The sequence below is a fragment of the Osmerus mordax genome, chromosome 14, assembly GCF_038355195.1.
Source record: "Osmerus mordax isolate fOsmMor3 chromosome 14, fOsmMor3.pri, whole genome shotgun sequence".
NCBI classification, from domain to species: domain Eukaryota; kingdom Metazoa; phylum Chordata; class Actinopteri; order Osmeriformes; family Osmeridae; genus Osmerus; species Osmerus mordax.
Window position 1 is genome coordinate 725530 of NC_090063.1, and position 24224 is coordinate 749753.

General features: G+C 44.5%; 1 protein-coding gene across 1 annotated transcript in view; it reads left to right on the forward strand.

Moving 5' to 3' along the window:
• The window catches only part of dnm1a (dynamin 1a), a 313554-nt gene that overhangs the window by 258380 nt on the left and 30950 nt on the right, over positions 1-24224 (forward strand). The window contains exon 16 of the mRNA XM_067249828.1: positions 622-731. Coding sequence (XP_067105929.1) covers positions 622-731 — 110 coding nt within the window. The remainder of the gene's footprint in view (positions 1-621; positions 732-24224) is intronic.

A 24224-nucleotide genomic window follows, 5' to 3' on the forward strand; every position in this document is an offset into this window, starting at 1 on the left:
AGTTGTCACATTCAAAATTATGGCATTTTCAACCCACCTGGCCAACATTTCTGTAAATCGGTATGTATGCCTTTGCTCATGTTGAACAAAAAGTCTGAAAAACCAATAATGTCCAGTTACAATTTGTGAAAAACTTCAAAAAAAGAACTTAAAATCAGCCATTGCTCTAATTGCCTTTGAATGGTGTGTGTATGGAATACATGTCTCTCTCATGTCAATTTTGAAATGGTTCACAATCTTGAAGAGGAATCCGCCATTGCTGCTTGCAGCTATATTTACGATTCCTCCGGTAGGAGGAAACCTATTGTAATTGTTAGTATTATTATTATAATCATACTCTTTATTGCCATAAACTGCCCAATAACTCAATATCCCAACTGTAAAAAGTTTTCACATTTGGCACAACAAGCCATGAGTAAGACCTATGACGCAAATTGCCAACAGGTGGCGCTCTACACAACGCCCAAAGTCTACGTTATTTTCACTCTGCCCCATATGTCTGAAAATGTGTATGCATCCCGTATTGCTCATGGGGAACAAAACAGCCATTGGGACCCATGACGGCCGCCATCTTCTATCTCTACCTCTTCCATGGCTTTAACAGGCTTTAACTTCCTGCAGGAGAAAGAGAAAAAGTACATGCTCCAGGTGGACAACTTGAAGCTGAGGGATGTGGAGAAGGGCTTCATGTCCAGCAAGCACATTTTTGCTCTCTTCAATACTGAGCAGAGGTAAACACAAAGATGCACTTACGGATGTTAAACACAATTGTATGTTTTTTGTGTACCTCCCCCTTTGTTATATTGTGAAGTGATCTGACTGATATCTGATTCAAGCAGCGTATTGGTGAAAAGGGGCATTTGTTTTCACATAAAGTGCCTGTGACTATTTAGATCTATTTATTTTTCATGAACGCAAACTGCTCATCTCTCTTATAATGCCACAGGGTCCCGTGGGGTCTTAAAAAGTATTAAAAGTTTATAAATCCATTTTGGGAAAATTAAGGCCCTTAAAAGGTATTAAAAAGTCTTAATCCCGATTTTATGAGGTATAATATTTTGTTCAAGCTTTGTCCAAAGAGTTTGACTCCTAAAAGTATGCATGAATATATTTATTTTCCTCCCCATTTAAACAATGACGTATTTTGCAAAATGAGCGGTTTGGTGATGTGTCGCCCTCCATATGTCGCGAAACAGACTCCGAAATGGGGAAATGTAAGTTTGCCGACTCCTGGTTGGAGAATGATGAGTTAATCAGGCCTGCAAACAGGTCAGGGCTAAAAAAGGTGAGAAAGATATGGTGAACTCTCGGAACAACATTTATTAAGTTAAACGCATCAATCTGGTGCACTTTGAGGGCAAAATTAAGAGGCTGGATCTATGTAGAATCTGTGCTCTTATAAACAATGTCATGTTCTTTTAAACAAAAATACATTTTTTGTATAGCATACATCAGGGGCCCCCAAACTACGGCCCGCGGGCCAAATATGGCCCGCCCACACATTTGGACCGGCCCTCTGAACAATGCCAGACTTTTTTTTATATGTATAAAAAAAGAAGACATGATCAGTTCACACTGATTAATATGCAAAAGTAAGTAAATTTCAATAACAATGAATATGAAAAAAGGTCATTATGATAGTAATAATGCTCTTTTAATAGGCTATATATCCCTTCATATGTACGGATGTACGGTGCATAACAAAATAATAAACTAATCTAGCAGAATAAATACATTTAAAATCATAATAAAATCTCCACAATAATACTGGTAGTCACTCCGGCCCATGTAATTTTCTGTTACAGACCGACCTGGCCCCACATTAAAGAAAGGAAAAATTATCTGGCCCTCGCAGAAAAATGTTTGAGGACTCCTGGCATACATCATAAAAAACTATTAAACAAATGGGATTACCTGTGTTGAACTACTTATTTTCTATAAGAAAAGCACCACTCATCAATAGACATAATTTTAAAAATTGTATTAAAATTGTTTCTACTAGATCGGGGGTACTCACTAAGCTGACTCCGGTCCGGATCTGGACCCAGACGCAATACAATTTGGACCGAAGCCAAAATCAACATTTTAATTTAGTCATGTTCCGGGACTCAGGTGGCTGAGCGGTTAGGGAATCGGGCTAGTAATCAGAAGGTTGCTGGTTCTATTCCCGTGCCAGATGACGATGCCGTGCCAGATGACGTTGTGTCCTTGGGCAAGGCACTTCACCCAACTTGCCTCGGGGGAATGTCCCTGTACTAACTGTAAGTCGCTCTGGATAAGACCGCCTGCTAAATGACTAAATGTAAAATGTAAATGATCCAAGCAAATTTTCATTGATGCGTGATTTTGTGCTATAGCCTATATATTTTTTCCTACTAGATGTGGTTTCTTCGCCTGGCTCTGCCCACCTACGTACTTCCGCTCAATTTATATTTTGCTTCTGTACTAGGTCTTGGATTTCAGCATATTAGTCTAATTTTTCAAATCAACTTTTTGTAGGTCCAATCAGCGAACAGAGGGAGTGGCAGAGAACGATGACGTTGATGTTGTGCGCTAGTTTGAGTTGTAGATCAGTAATGGCAGCGTGCGAGCGAAGCCATTCGGTTCGTTATCCAAAAGTTAAAGCCGGAGCAAGAACAATCTTTTCAGAGTTTTGTTGGTGGCCATGATGTTGTGGCTCTCCTCCCCTTGGGGTTAGGGAAAAGTTTGATTTTCCAGCTAGCTCCGTCAGTGGTGAAGGAGGTGGCTAAGGTGAACGCTAGCGATTGGTTATGGCAGATCCAGAGTGGCTCTGGGCAGATCCAACTTCAACAGAGTACCCGCCTTCAAGGAAGTTAACGCTTGTCAATGGAGCGATCCCAGACTCTCTGTACAAATTAAATGTATGAGAGTCTGGTTAGGACCAGGCTAGTGGTTTCTATCTTCCGTGTCCAATCCAAAGGTCCAATCTGGAGCTGTAATAACTGTAATCACCATGACAACTCACTCACTCAATGTTGGCCACAACCTCTGTGGGTCACGCAGGTTGTGTGTGTCATTCGCAACAACGCAGGCTAATCGATTTTCTAACGGTAGGCTACCTGTTTCTTTCTTAGCAAAAATCATGGCGAGACGAAACCTGACAAAAAGCAAAAAGTTGATTCCAATGCACAAACCCGTGTTTAATGTGTTTAATCTGCAATGAGACGGTTGCCCTTGTCAAAAGTGTTAACGTGAAACATCACTATGACACAAAGCATAGACACTTTGAAAAAAATGACCCCCAGAACTCTGAGGTAAGGGCCAGAAAAATAAACCATCACTTTTTCCGAACCCTGGACTGAATGGAAATGTGGTGAGTGGACCTTTTGGGTTTCTAATTTAGTATCCCTGTTGATGATGTAAGATGGGTCAGTAAACCTCTCCCCACTCTGCCTCTGATTGGCTGTGAGGTTTAGCCATTAGGAGTGACGATAGGTTCCAGAGCCAACCTCCGCTGTGTTGGCCACGGCCAATATTTTCTCATCGGATCTGCACAAATCACGTAGGTTACCCATTTCGGTTTCAAAAAGCTGAGTCCCACCCAAAGGTGAGGAGTTTGGATGCCTGGTTTATACAATGGCTGAAGCCTGTCACTGAAAACAACCGTGAGGCTTACTGTATATATTGGAAAAAGAAGATTAGCATAGCCTCGATGGGCATCAACACTGTCAAGTCCCACATGCATGGTGCTAGCCACAAGGCCGCCGTTGGCAGCAGAGCACAGCCGCAGCTGTCCATCGCCAGTTGCTGTGCTCCACCAGCGACACCACTACCCAAGGCCGCCCATAGAAATTGCTGGGCCCCTGAAAAGGTCCAGTGAATGGGCCCCTGCCTAATAGGTCTTCACTTATATTACAGTTTTTCTCTATTGCTTTGGCTCATTTCACGGAACAGAAATGACATTCTCAAAACAACACGTGCAAACCTCCAAACCACTGGACACTTGTTCACAACCGATTGGAATTTTTCATTCCTTTAATCAAATTGCAATTGTATTAGCACATCCTTGCAAATGACAAGTACTATTGCCTACAGTTGGCACAAATTTCAAATGATTTTGCCATCTTTGCAAATGGTTAAGTACAATTGCCTTCAGTTAGGCCAATTAACAATTGAATATATCTTGCTGTTCTAAACTGACTGTTGCTTCTCAGTCAAGTGGTTATTCTCTGCAAAACATATTGTCATAATTTCCGTGTGTACATCATCACCTGCACAATAGTTCACTCCACTGTCAAAATCTTTCAGGCACATAATACCATGAAAAACATCATGGTATATACTGTAATATGGATCTCTTGGATCATCTGCTTACAGTCATTGTCAGGTGCAACTAGAACTTTACTAAACAAGGGGACTGCAGTGTTTACACAATGCCAGGGGGACTTTTCATTTTGGGAGCACTAACTATTTATATGAGAAAAGGTTTACATTTTGACTGATGAGTTGTCTGTTTTGAGAGAGATATGACCTATTGCAGGTGTGCCATGGTGTTTTGCTGAACCATCTTGGTTATTTTGGCAACTGTATTTAAAGCTTTGAGAATGTCCTTTTTTTCGAGAGAGATGAGCCACTGCAATCGAGAAGGAACTTTTCATTTTGGGGGCACTGACTATTTATATGAGAAAATTATTTGGTTTTGAAGCATAACTGTTTTGGATGAGATATGACCTTTTGAAGGTGATCTATGTAGTTGTGCTGAGCCATAGGCTATTTTGCCAAATGCAATTAGAGAATGTAATTTCTGTTTCAAGAATTGAGCCAAAGCAATGGAGGAAAACTGTAACACATGCACGTGTGTGCCCTCTCTACATAAAACATATTTAAACTGAGAGAGACTTACTCAGTGATGGGAGCTACATTATAGCAAAACAAATACATCTTTATACATAAAACTAACTAACTAAAAATAAACATAAAGTTTAATAAATATAACTGAGAGGCCTTAACAACTTGTGTGGCACCGGGCCAGACACACACACACACACACACACACACACACACACACACACACACACATAAAATAACTATTTGACACACTGAGATCTGCTACACTCAAACCACATTTTCTAGTATGAAATGCAATTTACCTGCCTTCATCTTTGCCTATTATACAGCCACCTTCCTTGTCTTTCTCCATGCAAAGTCTTTTATAATGTATTTGAAGTCAATTTGTTTAGCCATTTCACACTCAATGGCAAGTATTGCCAGGTTATTGAGCCTCTCCTGGCTCATTGTGGAGCGCAAGTAATTTTTTATGATTTTGAGTTTACTGAATGACCTATCTCCTCCTGCCAGTTACAGGTAAAGTGCAGAATATCCTCAGAGCAATACAAATGTCACCATAAATGCTGTCAATCTTCATGTTGTGAATTCTGTTGAGCAACTCCATGGGTGTTGATGTTCCTCCTAAGAATGCCCTGTATATTCTCCAAATCTTCAGATAGATCCTTGGGATATTTTGTTATCAAATTTCTACACGATGACTTAATATCCTCCTCACCCAACTGCTGGAACTTGAGTATTCCCTTGAAATCATTGCAAATGTCCCTGATCGACTGAAATCTGGATGTAAGCTGTGCAATGATACTGTCCACGACAACATAATATACAGAATTCCGAAATGCTACATCAGGAGTCTCCTATGCATCTGACGTTTCTTCAGTCAGCTGACGTTTTCTCTTCCTGCTATGGGTGAACTCAGGTGGGATGCCCATTGCATGGGCTATATTTTGAGCTTCAGCAAGCATTGAATCCCACTTATTTCTCAAAGTAAATTATTTCCTGCTGTAGGGCTTCAATGTTTGCTGCTTCCTGATCCAAAGATAGGCTGCCACTCTGCAGGAGCACATTTCTATCTTCCAGTATTTTTACCCAGATAGTGCACATGACAACTTCTGTGAATGATCCAAAATATGCTCTGTCTTCTTGCATCTGATGAGGCCATGTTGGACAATTTGCAGGATGATATAATTGCAATCAAGTGCTTGAATCACAATGGGGAGGTGACGAAGAACAGCAGGGACGTGCACAGGTACGGGCTACTGTTTCGCAGGCAACTGCCCTTGATCTGCCCCTCTGGAGAAAGAGCTTAAATAAACTTTTGTTTTGTTTTGTGGCTGCATCAATACGATAAGCCCATCATTAGTAAAGTTAAATACATTTAAGTTGCGATATCATCCAGTTCTGTGTTAATTTATTTTGCCACCATAACGTCAGCGTTGCCCTCTGCCCCTAGTCACAGTCTGCCTCCCTGTATTCTCACGCCGGTGCGAGTGAGGGAAGGAGAGGGAAAACCCTTCCACTTTCACTTGACTTTTTGAAGTAATGGAGATAATGACAAATTCCCTGGGACTTTTGCAAAGTCTACAAACTCAATAAAACGTTCATTTATTGTTCATCCTTTGCTGTGTGCGTCATCGTTAAACACGTACCTCAGAAGCATTACGTTCTGCTCAACATGTGATATCCCTTGCAAAAAAAGAAGTATACTTCAAGTTTAATTTGTAAGTATACTTAAGTATAAAAAGTATACTATTATCATGATACTAGCAGTGAACTTATTTATATATTATTTTTGTACTAAGTAAACTGAATTGGGCCACTTTTTAGGTCATTTAGTACACTTTAAAGTACACTCATAGTGTATTTGAAGTTTACTTTTGAATACTGTTAAGTAGCCTATGTAGTGCACTTTTAGTTTATGAAGTATACTTCCTAAAGTACCTCAAAATATACCTTTGAATACTGTAAAGTAACCTGTGTAGTGCACTTTCAGTTCATGAAGTATACTTCCTTAAGTACCTCAAAGTAAACTTTGGAATACTTTCAAGTGCACTTTCAATTAATGCAAGTATTTCAAGAAGTAAACTTAATGTCCATTTACTATGATTTACTAATATATTTAAATGTTTATGGGCCCCTCAAATGCCACTGATCTTGCGTCAATTGATGAGAACGGGGGCCCTCGCCAAGTGACACAGCAGATTATTAGCTGAAAGAACCTATTAACTGCGTATGCACTCACGTTGTAATAATCCAGCTCTTCTTATCAAACGTAAGAGTCATTTAACTCATGGTTACAATGGTAAACCAGCACAACAATGACAATTACCACGCAACAAAACACTACATTCTAAGCAGACACTATTTACCGCCTTGCATCATCGGAATTGACCAGCCAATGAGCCATGCCATCTTCATTTTTTCATGTCGTTATTTCGTTCTTCAGTCAATTTGACAGTATAACCTTCAAATGCATAATGCAACCCTTCTGTCTGCTTCTTTCTCAAGTAGCTTTTTTGGTTTTTCTATTAATACTCAAATTGATAACTAGAGAGGGTAATTTCTGGGGAAATTGTAGGGTGTGCTTGCTTGCGTCGGTTGCACAGGGGTCCGTTTTTGAATGACATTTTTACAACTGATATTTCTGTATATTTTATATAAAAATGCATACTTATTATTTATAAAGATTACATAGATGTAAAATCATTTTTTTAGCTGCTCATTTACAACTGAAAATAGAGAGGCAGTTAGAACCAAAACTGTACTGTACTGTAGCTAGTGGTACGTGCCAGTGGAGCGAGTGATACGTGACAGTGGCTAGTGGTACATGCCAGTGGAGCGAGTGGTACGTGACAGTAGCTAGTGGTACATGCCAGTGCCTCCACTGGCACGTGACAGTAGCTAGTGGTACATGCCAGTGCCTCTACTGGCACCTAGTGGTATGTGCCAGTGGAGCTAGTGGTACGTGACAGTAGCTAGTGGTACATGCCAGTGCCTCCGCTGGTACATGACAGTAGCTAGTGGTACGTGACAGCACCTCCACTGGTACAGGCCAGCTTTTTCTTGCAGCTTTTGTTTACTGTCATGTAGCCTAACTGCCCCGCGGCCATTTTAGAATAGAATTGTTTAAGTATGTGTGGCGGCCTGCGGAAACCCGTGGATGTCATGTCATGTCATTGTTGGCTATAAGATCGAAAATCGTTTTCTGTCTAAATTGATATGGGTTGTTTATATCGTTAACGGTTTTTGGACATGTCAGCTAGCAAGATTTTCAAGCCATGTCAAATCAAATGCTTAGTTTGCCTGCTCTTTTGAGTGCTGCAGCAGCCCATAACAACTGATCAATGAAATAACTTGCTGAGAAGTTATTAATGTAGCCTATACTTAAACTGACATTTACATTCACAACGTCATTACGAACAAAAGGATTTCTCTCATATCACTTTTTGACACAGGTCGACTTTAAAATGATGTAACTTCAGTTGTGATAAACAGATTTGTATCCAGGAGAGTTTGTAGTTTCCAATATGTATAATACCCAGAAAGTACATTTGCAATCATAGGGTGTCATTAATTGACAAGGTTCTTCATATGAAAATAATGAACTATTATTAACAACTATATTTACTCAGAGTATCGAAATGCAAATGTTGGCTACCTATATTGACTTCAGTTATTACAATTAATGATATACGCCACTAGGAGGCGCTGATAACAACACAACGATGTGCATTAGAGACGAGAGTCTACAACGGTGGCTCATGTGCACGCTTAAATTCAGTTACTCTGAGTAAAATAATTTGTTACTAATTCATTGTGTGTACAAGTCTACTTTACATGAGTCACACCATTACACTATATGAAATATAATGTTTAAATCAACTACTTTGTATGGTGAGCTTGTAGTGAGACATCAAAAGTATGGTTTGGAGTCTGTTAGCACGAACAGTTTAACTTATTTTTTTAAATAAAAGTTTATAGTCTGTTCTCCTATTCTAAAATGCCCGCGGGGCAGTTACACGACAGTAAACAAAAGCTGCAAGACACCCAATGCAACTGCCACGAGACACTTGCATACCACTATCAACAGAACAGTAACTGTCATGTACCAGCGGAGGCACTGGCATGTACCACTAGCTACTGTCACGTACCACTAGCTCCACTGGCACGTACCACTAGGTGCCAGTAGAGGCACTGGCATGTACCACTAGCTACTGTCACGTACCAGTGGAGGCACTGGCATGTACCACTACTACTGTCACTTACCACTCGCTCCACTGTCACGTACCACTCGCTACAGTACAGTACAGTTTCGGTTCTAACCGCTACTGTGAAAATACGAGTGAAGTGTAGAATGAAATAGATGTCTTCTCATTTCCCCTGCAAGAGGCAGCCGCATCGTTGAATCAAAATGAATACATTTGGCAGACTGGTGTAAACATTGACCTAATCTCTATGACTTAAACGTCCTTTTAAGTTTTTCCCTTCTCGTGATATTTTCAGGCATTTAGCCTACTCATTGCATTCATTCATTAATAAAGAACCCCCTTTGAAGATTATTCTACTACGTTACCGGCAGTAGAAGATGGAATCGCGACAGTACCAAACAGTACCATCTGCTAACTGAAAATATGACCCACAAAACGTAAATAAGCTTGACATTTATTCAGTGGACAATCGCTCTTTCATAAAAAGCTCACTGGTAGCGATCATTATCAGTAACAACGCAAAATTTAACGTTCCGTTGTACGGTTTAGGCTGAAATTAATTATTTTCATGAACAGATTGACAAAGTTTAGGCTGTGGCAATGAAGTTCAGGTTAGTAGTTAGATAGACTTTTGATTTAAGTAAGGGGAGTGCCGAACATGTTCTGTCGCCGTTTGACTTATTAAACAGCTGTTTTTGTAGTGTCTCGCATAGGCTACAGCGTTGCAGTGAGCTACACTGGTTTGAAACCACAGATAATGATAATTTCACCCACAAATCATTTACTTGTAATCTAATGTCATAATAAATCCTACAACGAAAATGTATTTGTAAGGAATGTTTATTTTAACGATTGAAAACAGATGCATCATAGACCACTGTAGCATGTGTTGCCCGGGCAACAGAGGCTAATGTCATGATGCTAATACTTCAGTGAAATAGTAGACTACTGTTTCCGAAAGTAGATGTACTTCTTTAATAATATCAGCTTATATTGTACATTACACATCACAATTGTATATCATATCACAAAGTAAAATTAGTAAATAGTTATCACCCTGGCCTCTTTGCTTGTGGCGTTTCTGCAACTGCCTTCCAGTAAAGCAATTAGCTTAGCTATCTCCCAGAAGTTAACGAGCTGCTAAATTAATGTTCTGCTAGAGGTAGTCACGCGAGATTTCGTGACGTTAGTGAGGTAAGTAGCGTCATTGACTGTGGCTAGCAAGTTAGCCACCGTTAGCTTCACTTTTCGCCACAAAAACGTAATTTCTACTTAAACCGTGCAACGGAACGTAAATCCCAATAGATGCAACTCAATCGCTACCAAGACGAAACTTTTGACACCTAGGTTGTCTATGTAGGCCAAATATTTACTGAGTTTTAGGGGGGCAAAAAGAATAATAACTAGAAAGGCATTTCCTGCAGAAAATGCGTTGGAATGCTGAAAGATGAAATTATTTTTTTTTAATTGCTGAAAATACAGAAATGAGAAAATACCCGAAAGCTGAAATGAATTTCAAAAATGTGTGAGTCACACAAAAGTGGCAGTGTGGAAACTGAACTGCATCATCTAACAATGCTAAGAGCTGAAATACAATGCGGGAGAAGCTTAAAGCTGAACTGTTAAACAGAAGGAGAAGTAGCTAGCTAGTCATAAAAATAATATTATAGTCTTAACAGCTGAAATTATAGTTGGGATAGTAATAGCAGTAGCAGATGTAGCCTATCATTGAGTGCGTTTACTCGGCTTTCTTAGGATTCAATGTGTTGATTGAATGAAACATACAGCAGTAGGGCCGATACAGGAAGACACGGCGACACTTTGTTGCAGAAGGATGATGGTGCAAGTTTTGTCCGTGGAGCATACAATGATTAATAAAAATAATCATGTAGACGCGTTTATTAAGTAATCGCATAACTAATTACACATAATGCCAAATGACGTTGTGTCCTTGGGCAAGGCACTTCACCCTACTTGCCTTGGGGGTATGTCCCTGTACCTACTGTAAGTCGCTCTGGATAAGAGCGTCTGCTAAATGACTAAACGTTCATGGTGCGCAGAGCCATAGAAAAAGAAATCGGCTCTGATGGTGCGTGTCTGTTTGGTTGCCACGGTGATGGTGCAGCTGTGATAGCTAACGAGCTAGGCAGAGAGAAAAACGAACATTTACCTAGCATCCACACCTCAAACAAGTTGATCTAGACGCAAAACTACACGTCCAATCAATAAAATTAGGATTTTTTCCGAGACCCAAGACTCTGCCGAAACTAGAGATGTCCTTTATATGTCTGTGCGGTCAGAAATATGTCTCTACCGGCAGTTTCGAAATCGTCTTCCTTCTTGCTTTCTCTGACGGATTTTACCCACCTCTCCATTGAAGTTAGTGAGAGAATTTGAAAGGCGGCTCTCGCTTCAAGGCTCATAGCTGAAAATCTGTAAATGTGAGCTCTTTAGTAGTTACATTGGCTGAAAGAGGGCAATTTTTCCTACATTTGAAGGTATAACTTGTTTCTGTAAGTTAAACTATATGAAAGTTAGAGGAATTTGTTTGACAATTTAGTTGAATATCAGAAAAAGAGCAGGCAGCAGTGTGCCACTCTGCTTGCTGCTCATTCATAAAAATCAAGAAGGAGCAAACATTTTAATGTATTTCGAACTGTCATAATTCAAAATTGGCTGAATATTTGAAATAGCTGAATCATTTGGGAATAGCTGAATGGTGTCTCGAGCTGAAAGTATGCTGAAGTAGTTACGTTTGAAAGAGGAGGAAGGATTTGAAAGGATTTACCATTACTTTTAATGGGAGAATAATTTGCACAAAAACCTTAATGTCTCAAAAAGTATAAAAGTGAGAAATGAGAAGTTGAAATGAGAAGTTGAAAAACATATATTATTGTGAGATATATATGTGAGAGAACAAAGGCTGTGCCCTTGCCGAAGGCAAAGCACATCCAATAATAATAATTTATATGTGAGAGAACAAAGGTTGTGCACACCCAATTATTAGTATAGTGCTTCAAAATGTTTTGCCAGTAATTAAGGTTACAGCTTCAGTAACAAAAAAGATTCAATGTGCAATGCATAATAGATTTTCCTAGACATTAATAAAAATACAAATGTAACTTGTAATGTACTTTTAAAGTATTTTGACAGTTTTTGCTGTATAATAAAAGAAAAAGTACATCCTACTCCAGAAGAAATGTATACCATTTTTTGTTTCTAAGCATACTTCTTATAAGTATATCAAAAGTGTTACTATTTTCAAAGCATACTTTGAACTAAAAGTGTACTATCCAATTTACTACACTTATAGTATACTTTAAAGGTGACATGACATGAAAACTTCACTCTAGGAGGTTATTTAACATTAATATGAGTTCCCCTAGCCTGCCTTTGGTCCCCCAGTGGCTAGAATTTTCGATAGGTGTAAACCAAGCCCTGGGTGTTCTTCTCCGCCTTTGAGAAAATGAAGGCTCAATTGCTCTGTCGTAGGAGAAGCCATGGGAGGTGAATCTTAGGTTACCTCCCCTCTCTCTGCTTTGCCCGCCCATAAGAAACTGAGCTACGACCGTGCAAGTGTTTTTATCCTCGAGAGACATCATGGCTTGCAAACGAACGAAGTATTACATTTGCTCAGTTTAGATGTACAAAGGAAAACAAAAATCTTTTTACAGTTCCTTCATCCGAGCCTCTGAAGACCCAGTGTTTTAATTTTATTTTCTCTGGAAATGCGCCTACACAACTTCTATTGTAGGCGCATTTGTTTTGTATGTCTGCGCCAAACACTTCAGCCACGACTGTTTCCTCAACTTGAGCTAATACAAAACTGGCCTTGCTGAAATTAAATTAAATTAAATTCTGGATCAGTACTAACTCTCCTTCGTCCAGCTACTAACCTCGGACAAGTAAGTTAACTAACGCTATATCATTTTGTAGCTTTACTGTATATAGCTTTACCTAGCTTGCTACCCTTAGAATGTGGCTGTAACATTAGCTCTGCAGCTAACAGCTGAGTTACTGTCGCTAATGGAAAGGTAGATAGCATCAGTTATGTGTGTGAATACATGCTGTAACGTCAGTGTTGTACACTTCTTTGTTATTTGGATAACCATTCTGCTGTTGGTGTTATGGCGCGCGCAATATCCGCCTTTCCCCTCATTGAAATGACTGAGTGTGTACCTCTGCAAACCAGGGTTATCAGATGAGAATTCGCAAATTCGAGGCATCTTACAGCAACGGGGCTACAGCCATTGCGATACATCCATTGTAAACATTAGCGCATGGAGCCGCCCCTCCGCTCCTCATTAGCATTTAAAGCTACAGACACCAAAACAGCGCATTCTGAGGAAAGCTCCTTGTGGGACTGCTAGTAGTGGCTGTAATTCTGCACCAAGGCTGAATTTCGGGAAAGAGACTTCTGATACAGTATTAGGGGACCACTAAGGCCTATATAAAAGCATCCAAAAACAGCATGTCATGTCACCTTTAATATACTTTTTTGTAAGGGATATCTGGTGTGGCATCACATATTATAGAGAAATAGATTGAATTAGAGAATCTTTCCCTGAGAATAGTGTTGAGAACGTGAATTCCACATAGTTCAATGAATTAATTTTGAGAGCGCCATGTGTGCCAGATAGTGCGCTGCTAGCTGTTCCGCTCCTTGTCTATATTCATGAACTTTTTTTAGATGTTCTCGAATGACAGAATCATATTTTGCAATCAGCTCGAGTAGACCTAAAAAATTTCCATTCCGAACATCACCAAGCTCACTGGTTTCCCCTCTGAAAGCTACATTTCTAGATGCCAAAAAGAGCGTGACATATAATAATCTCTCCAACAAAGCCATGTTTTTTGTCCACTTGCATTTGGAATTCCTGTTGAAACTGGCCATCAACACCTGTGCCATGTATTAGGGAATGCTGTAGATTCCGCCAATTCCAGTAGCAGTGTTTATGTGGGCTGCTTTTTTATGCTCTGGTAATTTACTGAAGAGTTTCTGCCACTTCGTTTTGGACACATTAAACCCCTCTCGGCTATTAAGTGCGCTTATAGACTTCTTCTCTAATTCATCAGAAAAGAGAATGCATGGAACACATTAGCCATTTGCCTACTTCAGCAAGTCACAGTATATCCAAGCCCTGATAGTGTAACTGAGAAGACGCAGTAAATAATTCCTCTTTCAAGTAATAAGCCCCCGTTCCATTGTTGAGCATTACATTATCTGCATTAGGGTGACCAGACGTCCTCTTTTACCCGGACATGTCCTCTTTTTGAGACCTAAAAAATGCGTCCGGCAGGGATTCCTAACCGCTCAGGTGGCTGAGCGGTTAGGTAAGCGGGCTAGTAATCAGAAGGTTGCCAGTTCGATTCCCGGCCATGCAAAATGACGTTGTGTCTTTGGGCAAGGCACTTCACCCTACTTGCCTCGGGGGGTATGTCCCTGTACTTACTGTAAGTCGCTCTGGATAAGAGCGTCTGCTAAAATGACTAAATGTAAATGTAAATTCCAAAATTGTCCGGGATTTTGCTTCGCCGGATATTTGTGTTTCTCTGGGTCTTTCACAAACTATTAGGCCCTTACAAGTTTTGGAAAGGGTATCTCCCTTACGTTCCACCTACTTGCGCGAGCTCTGACTGTAGAGAGAACTGTCAATTTGATCAGATAGTGCGGCATGCAATACACGACCACCCCACCCCCCGTTGACGCGACAAAGTGTCCTCTTTTTCACAAACTCAAATCTGGTCACCCTAACTGCATGGTCTGTAGAGATATTGGGACGAAGCTGCAATACAGTACATAACAAAGTGTTTCATTCTGCAGAAATTGTGTAAATGTTTAATGTAACAAATAACATTTTTTATAACACCTCAATTGTTATCATTTGTATAATATTACAGCTATCTTCGTTGGTCAAAGGCACAATCTTTACCCGGACGTGACTTTTGTGCATGGAAAAGTGAAACGTAAATGTAGGCTACTTGTCCAAAGGACAAGTGCCTCAAAAAGTTAATGTCAGGCCCTGCATGATCACTGTCACTAGACACTCACCAGAGCTCGTTGCTGCGTTGCTAAATGATAGCAACTCACCAGGACACTTCACCAACTCTCCACTCATTCTCCTCGGACCATCCATTTAATTGGCTTTGACGGCCATCAGGTCTCGGCAATTCCTCATTTGCCCTCTCATGTCTACTCGGTTCAAAATTATACGGCTGCGGGTCATCATACACATTTATGCTTTTAGCATAATTTTATCCAAAGCGACTTCCAAGAGAGAGCTTTACAAAAAGAGCATAGGTCACTGATCATAACAACGAAATAGCCCCAAACATTGCGAGCAGCCAAAACATGAAGCATACATTGTGAAAAACCAAATAAGTGGCAAAGGGAAGAACCATAAAAGCATGCAGTTAAACAAGTTACAATTAAACAACATAAAACTCAAAAAGTGCAAGAGTGTACCTGTAGAAAAAACAATCAGCAGTAAAATATTTCACAGCGAGTACAAGAATTTAAAACCGTTACAACTAACCAACAAGAGCAACAAGTCTCTCAATACGAGTCATTGTGATCCTGGAGGAAACTAACATCAGGTCCAGCCAAGCATTACTAAGTGCCGTTGTACTCCCGGAACAAGTGTGTCTTGAGCCTTTTCTTGAAGGTGGGGAGACAGTCAGTGTCCCTGATGGAGGTGGGGAGTTGATTCCACCATTGGGGGGCAAGACAGGAGAAGAGCTTGTGTTGGGACCGGGCGCTATTGAGCGGTGGGACCACCAGATGGTTGTCAGACGAAGACCGTAGGTGGGGGGGGGGGGGGGGGGGTGTAAGGCTGGAGGAGAGACTTGATGTAGTCGGGTGCAGTCCCGTTCACTGCTCGGAAGATCAGTACCAGAGTCTTGAATCTGATACGGGCCATGATGGGAAGCCAGTGGAGGGAGATGAGGAGCGGGGTAACATGGGAGCGTCTGGGTAGATTGAAGACCAGACGGGCCGCTGCGTTCTGAATCCTCTGGAGAGGGCGGGTTGCGCATGCTGGGAGACCGGCAGCGAGTTGCAGTAGTCCAACTTTGAGAGGACAAGTGCTTGGACTAGCAGCTGGGTGGAATGCTCAGACAGGTATCTCGGTCTTGAAGCCCGATTGGTTGGGATTGGTTGGGGTCAAGCAGGTTGTTCTGAGAGAGGAAATTTGACAGTTGGTTAGATACAGCGCGTTTAATTGTTTTAGAAAAGAAAGGTAGTAGTGATACTGGTCTGTAGTTCTGGAGGACGGCTGTCAATACACATTAGTGGTTTTTGCCACCTCTTCTTCATGCCAGTCAGTCGCCATAGTTCTAGAACTAGGCTGAGGCTTCTCTCCTCCACGACTCCCCAACTCGACATCATCGCCAAATTGCGCTAATATGCTAATGTTAACACCAAAAATATCTTTAACACCATTTGGAGACACCATTTGGAGATTTTTTTTAATGATATACATATCTTGAGTGCTTCCTTTACCGATTAATCAACAGTGGTGTTTAACCTGCAATATGGCCTTTAAGGCTACTACCTTACATTTACATTAGCCAATAAACAGCCAGTCTCGTTTAATCTTCTCACATCCATTTGCTGCTTTGGAGTGTGACAAAAATGCTGGGAAAGGCTTGTCTTCTGAATCTTTTGCGGACATACTTTTTATCAAAGTAGTGCTGTCAACACCTGCCAATGGTCTAACAATGTTCTCTCTCTCTACAATATACTTTTTTGGGGGCCATTTTCCTGGGTCATAGTAGCTCGCCGGTTTGATGACACTTGCGCAGGCTTCCCCTTCATGTCCAGGCAGTCCAGCATCCTGTGATTTGGGTTCTGTCTCCATAACATTATTGCTGTCCACAGAAATCGCTGTGGGTTTAAACCCTGGTGTCGAGCAATGCAGAATATGTTCTTTCTCAGTGTCAGCTTTGCTCAAACTAGCTACCTCTTGGCTAGCATCGTGGCTACTGCTGCTCGTCTCTGCAGCCTGGCTGGGAGCATATTTCGGAGTTGACTGAAAACAAATATTTATTACATTTATTTTGGGGTCTAATGCTCTTGCTGGCTCTCTCCTTTTTTTCCTCTTTTCTTTACTGATATCCCAATTTCTGAACAGGTCCTGGCATAGCAACGACATGTAGCCTGCTTGGACATTAGTATTAGCTTATCCTTAGATCAATACGTGTGTGTGTGTTTATGAAACAGGCAGGATGTAGTGGAGGCTACACGCCGTTCACGCAACTCCCGAAATTCGGAAATAGCGTTTACCCACTTAAAAAGTGTGTTTATCCACCTCTAAATAGCGTTTATGCGCATTTTTGCACCTCTAAGTTTCCTGCGCCTTGTATTCTGCCTTTGGAAGAATCCGAAATAAATTTGGTGTCATTTTAAAACACCAAAGCCTTAATAGCTGTAGTTTGAATAGCTGTAGTCTGAATCATGTCATCTGCGCTGTATATGGTCTGTGATGATTCTCCAATCAATGCGTTGCGGCTGCGGTGGCGACACCAATCAGGATCCACAAAGTATGTAAACCTACATTGTGGATTAGCCTGCCTGCCTACCTGTTCGGAATGGATTAATTAGCCATGGATATCAGGCGATTTTTGAAGAGACCATCGAGTGCTCCCACTCCTACTGATGCCCGCAAAAGGCCTCAAGTACAGAGTAAGATCAATCGCATTAAGACAGGGACAAACGCTAGCCTACTATTAATAACATGCTTTCAAATACGATGATGCAGGTACAAGCCAACCTTCCCGGTTCTATCTAAATAGGCTGAATGAAACGTAATAATAAATAATAAAATTCATAGTTTACCCACCTCTAATTTGACCTACACCACTGTAAACAGGCTACATTTTACTAAAGCAACAATACAATGTTTGTTTGCTTTTTTAAGTAATGGTGAGTATTTCAGTTCAAAATAAAATTGGTTATTATTTCTTAAAATATTTAAGATAAACATGATTATTGCTGGCACCGCGTCTGGACCCCATCGCGGCTGGGCCCCAGAAAGCTTGCCCCCCTTATGGGCAGCCCTGCCACTACCCAACACAACAGCTGAACTCAAAACAGCTATGACAGCGATCCCTGCCCCATCGTCTTCCAACATCAGGGTGGCTATGGGCGGCACATCAATGATGCGCGCGGAGGTTATCAGGGGGGTGTTCCATCAACGTCGATTAAGGAAAAGCTAGACTTATCTCGCCAAGTCTCACTTACTTTAGCGAGAGTTCCGTTCCATTAAGGTGGCTTATTTTATTTCTAGCTACGTAACCAAGGTAACTTATAGTTCGGAACTAGCCTGATCCGTGTCAGGCTAAAAGTCAAGCTAAACTAAAATGTGTTGCAAATAATTTCAAACAGGCGGAAACAGAATCTCAAAAGAGTTCCGTCGAGTAAATTCCTGCGCGCAAACCACTTTAGTCCGTGTTCGGAAACATAAATTCAGACTTTTTGAAGTGCAGACCATAATGATTTAGCTACATGTTTACTTCATCTCCAAAAAATATATTAATTTAAATAAACAAGTTAAGAAATAATGTCACTTTTGTTTTCAAAAGCCATTGGTTAATTGACATAAAATAAGGACTTAGAAACTAAGCAGAGCGTCTAGACAAGTTACAATCAATTATGGCGTATCCGTTCTTTGACAACCCTGTGGTGGATGAAGGTGCTCAGATTATACAAAGAGCGTTTATCCCACCAGCCCCAAGGGTCTTCAGAGACAGAAGTAATGGTTCCCTGACCAGTATCTGTGGAAGAAGTATAGGTTCAGCAGGCCCAGCATAGTTTATCTAGATAAATGTAATTGTCATTCTTAAAAAAAAAATATATATATATATGAAATAACACTGTAGCGACCCACGGATTGGTCACTGTTAACTCGCGCTGTTGGCGCAAAGGATTGTGGGTGGCGCAATTCACATACTTGTTTCATGTTTAATTAATGTTGCATGCATGTTTGAGTTGAGTGTTGTTGTTCTGTTGATTAGGTTTGTCAGTGGATGATGTATCGATGTTAGTAACTATAAGTTGTCGTTGTTGCCATAACTGGGAATTGTATGTGAGTTAATGACTTGTTGGCATTCACATGCGATGGGAGGTGTAGTAATAAAACCTGTAGTCGAGCGGTGTATGGGACACAGGATAAAAAGGTCTTCTTCTCGGCGTCACATCATTGAGCATCCACTCCATTATAGCCCTCTAGCGCCATCGTTACATTGGTGTCAGAAGTGGGATGGCGCGACCACGCAGGATGGGGGAAGAACTCGCAGATCTGGAAGAGACCATTGAGAGGACTCGCCTACACCTGGAAAAACGGAGGCTGAAGATGGAGCGTTCCAGCGCAAGAACGTCATCCCAAGCTGATGGGTCCAGTGTGCCACGGCCTCGTCGCCCCCTAGAGGCCGGGAGTGGAACCACAGAACACACAGCCATAGCTGTGAACATCCAACCCGACCTACCTGGGGCGTCTCCACAGGTGGATGTTGGGGCCAACCTGCCCCGTTCCACTGCCATTCCCAGAACACCAGCGAAGGTGCCCAAGTTCAATGGAGAGACTCTCCTGGAGCCATATCTTGCCCAGTTCCAGTTGGCAGTGTGGCACGGTGGTTGGAGCAGCGAAGAAGCCGCCACTCATCTGGCCCTGGCGCTGGAGGGAAATGCGCTGCAGGTGCTCCTGGATCTGACCCCTGGGGAACAGCGGAATCTGGAGACCTTGACCAGGGCCTTGGAGAGGCGGTTTGGGCAGCAACCATTCCCTGACCAGAGTAGGGACAGGCTAGCCAGCTGTCGCCGCCAGGAGGGAGGGAGTTTGAGCGCTTTCGCCGCGGATATCCAGCTCTACGCCCGCCATGGCTATCCAACGTTCGACGCCGCTGCACGAGGGGAGCTGGCTCTCCATGCATTCCTCAAGGGGCTTATGCCAGAGCAGCTACGCCAGCATGTGCCTCTCACCATGCCCAGAACCCTGGAGGGGGCTCTTCAAGAAGCGGTACGGGCGGAGGCGGTGCTCTGCACTCAGGCTGCCCCACGGCTGACCCTTCCACACGTCCGGGCCATCGACTGTGAGGGTGAGGAGGCCGAGCCAGTTTGTCAGGTGCAGTTTCAGCGGCGGCCAACCTCAGCTGGGAACCGTCGACCTCGATCCACTCTTCGGTGCTATCGTTGTGACGAACCTGGTCACATTGCTCGTGACTGCCCAGCACCAGTCGCCAGAGCACCACAGCAGACGGGAAACGACGGGGGGGTAGCGCAGTGAGGGGCCCGCCACTCCAGTTGTTGACCCCTCCCTTGAGTCAAGAACTGTTGATTGGTCGTGTAGGCCACACTAGGGGACTGTATTTGGACTGCTGGCTTGATGGCCAACTCTGCAAAGCTCTAGTAGACAAGGGGTCTACCGTCTCACTGGTGCGTCCTGGCGTCCTTCCAGGAACGTTGGGGACGCTCTCCGGAGCATGGGCAAAGTCAGACACGAACCTGGTGACGGTGACAAGGGAGAAGGCTGCTACAAAGGGGAAGAAGCATCTGCGGATCCAGGCTGGGAACCAGGAGGCGGAGCACGAGTTCTGGCTCGCCAATATCCAGGACTCATGCATTATCGGCCTGGACCTGCTGTCCCATTGGGGTGCCTGTGTTGATGTCCCGAGGGCAGCCATCACCCTTGGTGGGGAGACGGTGGCGCTCCAGGCCGGCCAGGACAAGAACACGAAGGACAGAGACCGGCAAGCCAGCCGCCAAACAGCCGCCACCAGCGACTCCATGCCGGGTCAGCCCACCAACCATACATCGGCGGAGACGTCTGAGGCGGTGAGGGAACTGTGCCGACGCAGCAGTGATGGACTTGACCAACAGCAGTGCGGCCAGTTGAGGCACCTCTTAGAGGACTATGCAGATATCTTTGCAGCATACGATGAGGACTGTAGGCGGACGGGTTTGGTTCAGCATGCCATCGACACCGGTACCGCTCAACCCATCCGCCTGCGGCCTCACCGCCTGGCCCCTCGGCAAGCGACAGGTGGCAGAAGACAAAGTTAGGGAGATGGCTGCTGCTGGGGTAATTGAGCCCTCTGACAGTCCGTGGGCCGCACCAGCTGCCCTGGTCCGAAAGAAAAACGACAGCTGGCGGTTCTGCGTAGACTATCGACGTCTCAACGCGGTGACCAAGAAGGACTCTTACCCACTCCCTCGCATAGATGACGCCCTCGACCATATCACAGGCTCCAGCTGGCAGGTGGAGTTGGCCCCCGACTCACGACCAAAGACCGCCTTTACCATTGGACAGGGACTGTGGCAGTTTCGGGTTATGCCGTTTGGACTTTGTAACGCACCAGTGACGTTCGAACGGCTGATGGAGAGGAGGGTGCTGGCTGGAATACCACGGAGTCGTTGTGTGGTGTACCTGGATGACCTGCTGGTGCATGCCAGCGACTTTGACCGAGCCCTGGGTAACCTGCAGGAGGTCTTTGGAGCCATTCGTCAGGCTGGGTTGCAGTTGAACCCTGCCAAGTGTCGCCTGCTGGCAAGAGAAACACAGTTCTTGGGCCATGTGGTCAGCGCGCACGGGGTAGCTACCGACCCCGCCAAGATGGCCGCGGTCCAGAACTGCCCCCCCCCCTGCCAATGTCAATGATCTGCGGAGCTTCTTCGGCCTGGCGTCCTATTACCGGCGTTTCGTACGGGGCTTCGCCACAATCGCCAAACCCCTCCATCGGTTGACTGACAAGGGACAGCCTTTTGACTGGGACGACGTGTGTGCCGGAGCCTTCACCCAGCTCAAAACTGACCTTACCGAGGCTCCCACATTGGCCTACCCGGATGCGGAACAGCCCTTCATCGTAGACACTGATGCCAGCAACGTAGGGGTTGGCGCCATACTGTCCCAGAGTGTTGGAGGTGTGGAGCGCGCAGTAGCCTACTTTAGCCGCACTCTGAACCGAGCTGAAAGGAACTACTGTGTGACCCGGCGTGAGCTGTTGGCAGTGGTCCTGGCACTGCGACAGTTCCGGCCGTACCTGCATGGCAGCCATTTTCTTGTGCGCACCGATCATGCTTCCCTTACCTGGCTGTTGAACTTTAAGAACCCTGAGGGCCAGGTGGCTCGCTGGCTGGAGGCCCTACAGGAGTATGACTTCGAGATCCAGCATCGAGCAGGGCGGTTGCATGCTAATGCTGACGCCATCTCCCGCCGGCCGTGTGCAGTATTGGAATGTCGATATTGCCAACGACAGGAGGACAGCGGGACCAACCACTGACGGTGGCAGCCATTCAGACCGCTGACTGCGAGGGGAGTTCCCCATGGACCTCCGCTCAGCTGCAACAATGCCAGGAGGCCGACGCAACCTTGGCGGTGGTAATCAACTGGCTAGCAAGGGGGCGGCGTCCCGAATGGACAGAAGTATCTGCACGGACCGGAGGTTAAGGCTTACCAATCACAGTGGGGCAACTTGGAGCTCCACGACGGGCTGGTGCACCGGAGGTGGCAAGCTCCTGGCCGGGGAAGCGACCTCCTACAGCTGCTGGTACCCCGTGAACTCCGCCAACAGGTCCTTCAGACCGTCCATGGCTCGGTGGGGGCGGGGCACTACGGCATCGCCAAGACCCTCCGCCGCCTCAGGGGCCGATTCTATTGGCCAGGGTGTCGACGGGACATGGAGCTGTACGTGCACTGCTGTGACCTTTGCGCTGCTAAAAAAGGGCCAACGCAGCGCTCCCATGCCCCATTGCAGCAGTACCTGGTGGGGGCTCCGATGGAGCGAGTAGCGGTGGACATACTTGGGCCCTTTCCAGTGACTGATTCCGGCAACCGCTACGTCCTTGTGGCCATGGATTATTTCACCAAATGGCCGGAGGCATACGCGGTGCCGGATCAGAGTGCCATCACAACTGCGGAAAGGCTGGTGGAGGAAATGTTTGCCCGCTTCGGGGTCCCTGCGGAACTCCATAGTGACCAGGGGCGGAACTTCGAGTCCCAGGTCTTTAGCGAGGTCTGCCGACGGCTGGGAGGATCCAAGACGAGGACGACACCTCTCCACCCCCAGAGCGACGGGCTGGTGGAGCGGTTCAACCGCACCTTGGCTACCCAGCTCGCCATCCTGACCAGCCAACATCAGCGGGACTGGGATCGCCACCTGCCCCTGGTCCTGTGGTCGTACCGGACGGCCGTCCAAGAGTCCAGCCAGTACACACCAGCTGCCCTCATGTTTGGGCGGGAATTATGGACACCGGTGTCGGAAGCTGACCTTCAAGCCTAGTGACAAGGTCTGGGTGTATTGCCCTACCTGTAAGAAGGGGGTGTCACCCAAGCTATGCAGTCACTGGCAGGGGCCCGGTGAGGTTATGGAGCGGGTTTCTGAGGTGGTGTATCGGGTGCGCATGCCTGGTCGGGGGCGTGTGGTGGTGCTGCACCAGGACAGACTATCACCATATCGCCCACTTGCTCCAGAGACGGGTGGAGCAGAGAACGACACCAGCAGCACCACTCACACTGGACAATGTGACCCCCCCCCATCGCGCCTTCTACCAGTCCCAGGAGGCCAACTCGGCGGCGGCTACGGCCAGGACACTTGAGAGACTACCTGTTGGGTGATGGGGTTGTCGGGGACGACTGACCCCTCAGGTGGGGGCTATGTAGCGACCCACGGATTGGTCGCTGTTAACTCGCGCTGTTGGCGCAAAGGATTGTGGGTGGCGCAATTCACATACTTTTTTCATGTTTAATTAATGTTGCATGCATGTTTGAGTTGAGTGTTGTTGTTCTATCGATTAGGTTTGTCAGTGGATGATGTATCGATGTTAGTAACTATAAGTTGTCGTTGTTGCCATAACTGGGAATTGTATGTGAGTTAATGACTTGTTGTTGGCATTCACATGCGATTGGAGGTGTAGTAATAAAACCTGTAGTCGAGCGGTGTATGGGACACAGGATAAAAAGGTCTTCTCTGCGTCACATCATTGAGCATCCACTCCATTATAGCCCTCTAGCGCCATCGTTACAACACTTTAGCAACTCGAATATAGGCTACTTTGAAGTAGCCTATATGTTGACAAGCCTCTATATTACCTCTCCTCTGGCTTCCCCAATATTATAGGTGCAATATACTGTCCCCATGGGTGTATCCAGGCCCATTGGAAGACTCAGGGGGTGACTGCCTGGTGCCCCCATGGTTGAAAGTGTTTCTAAAATGCCC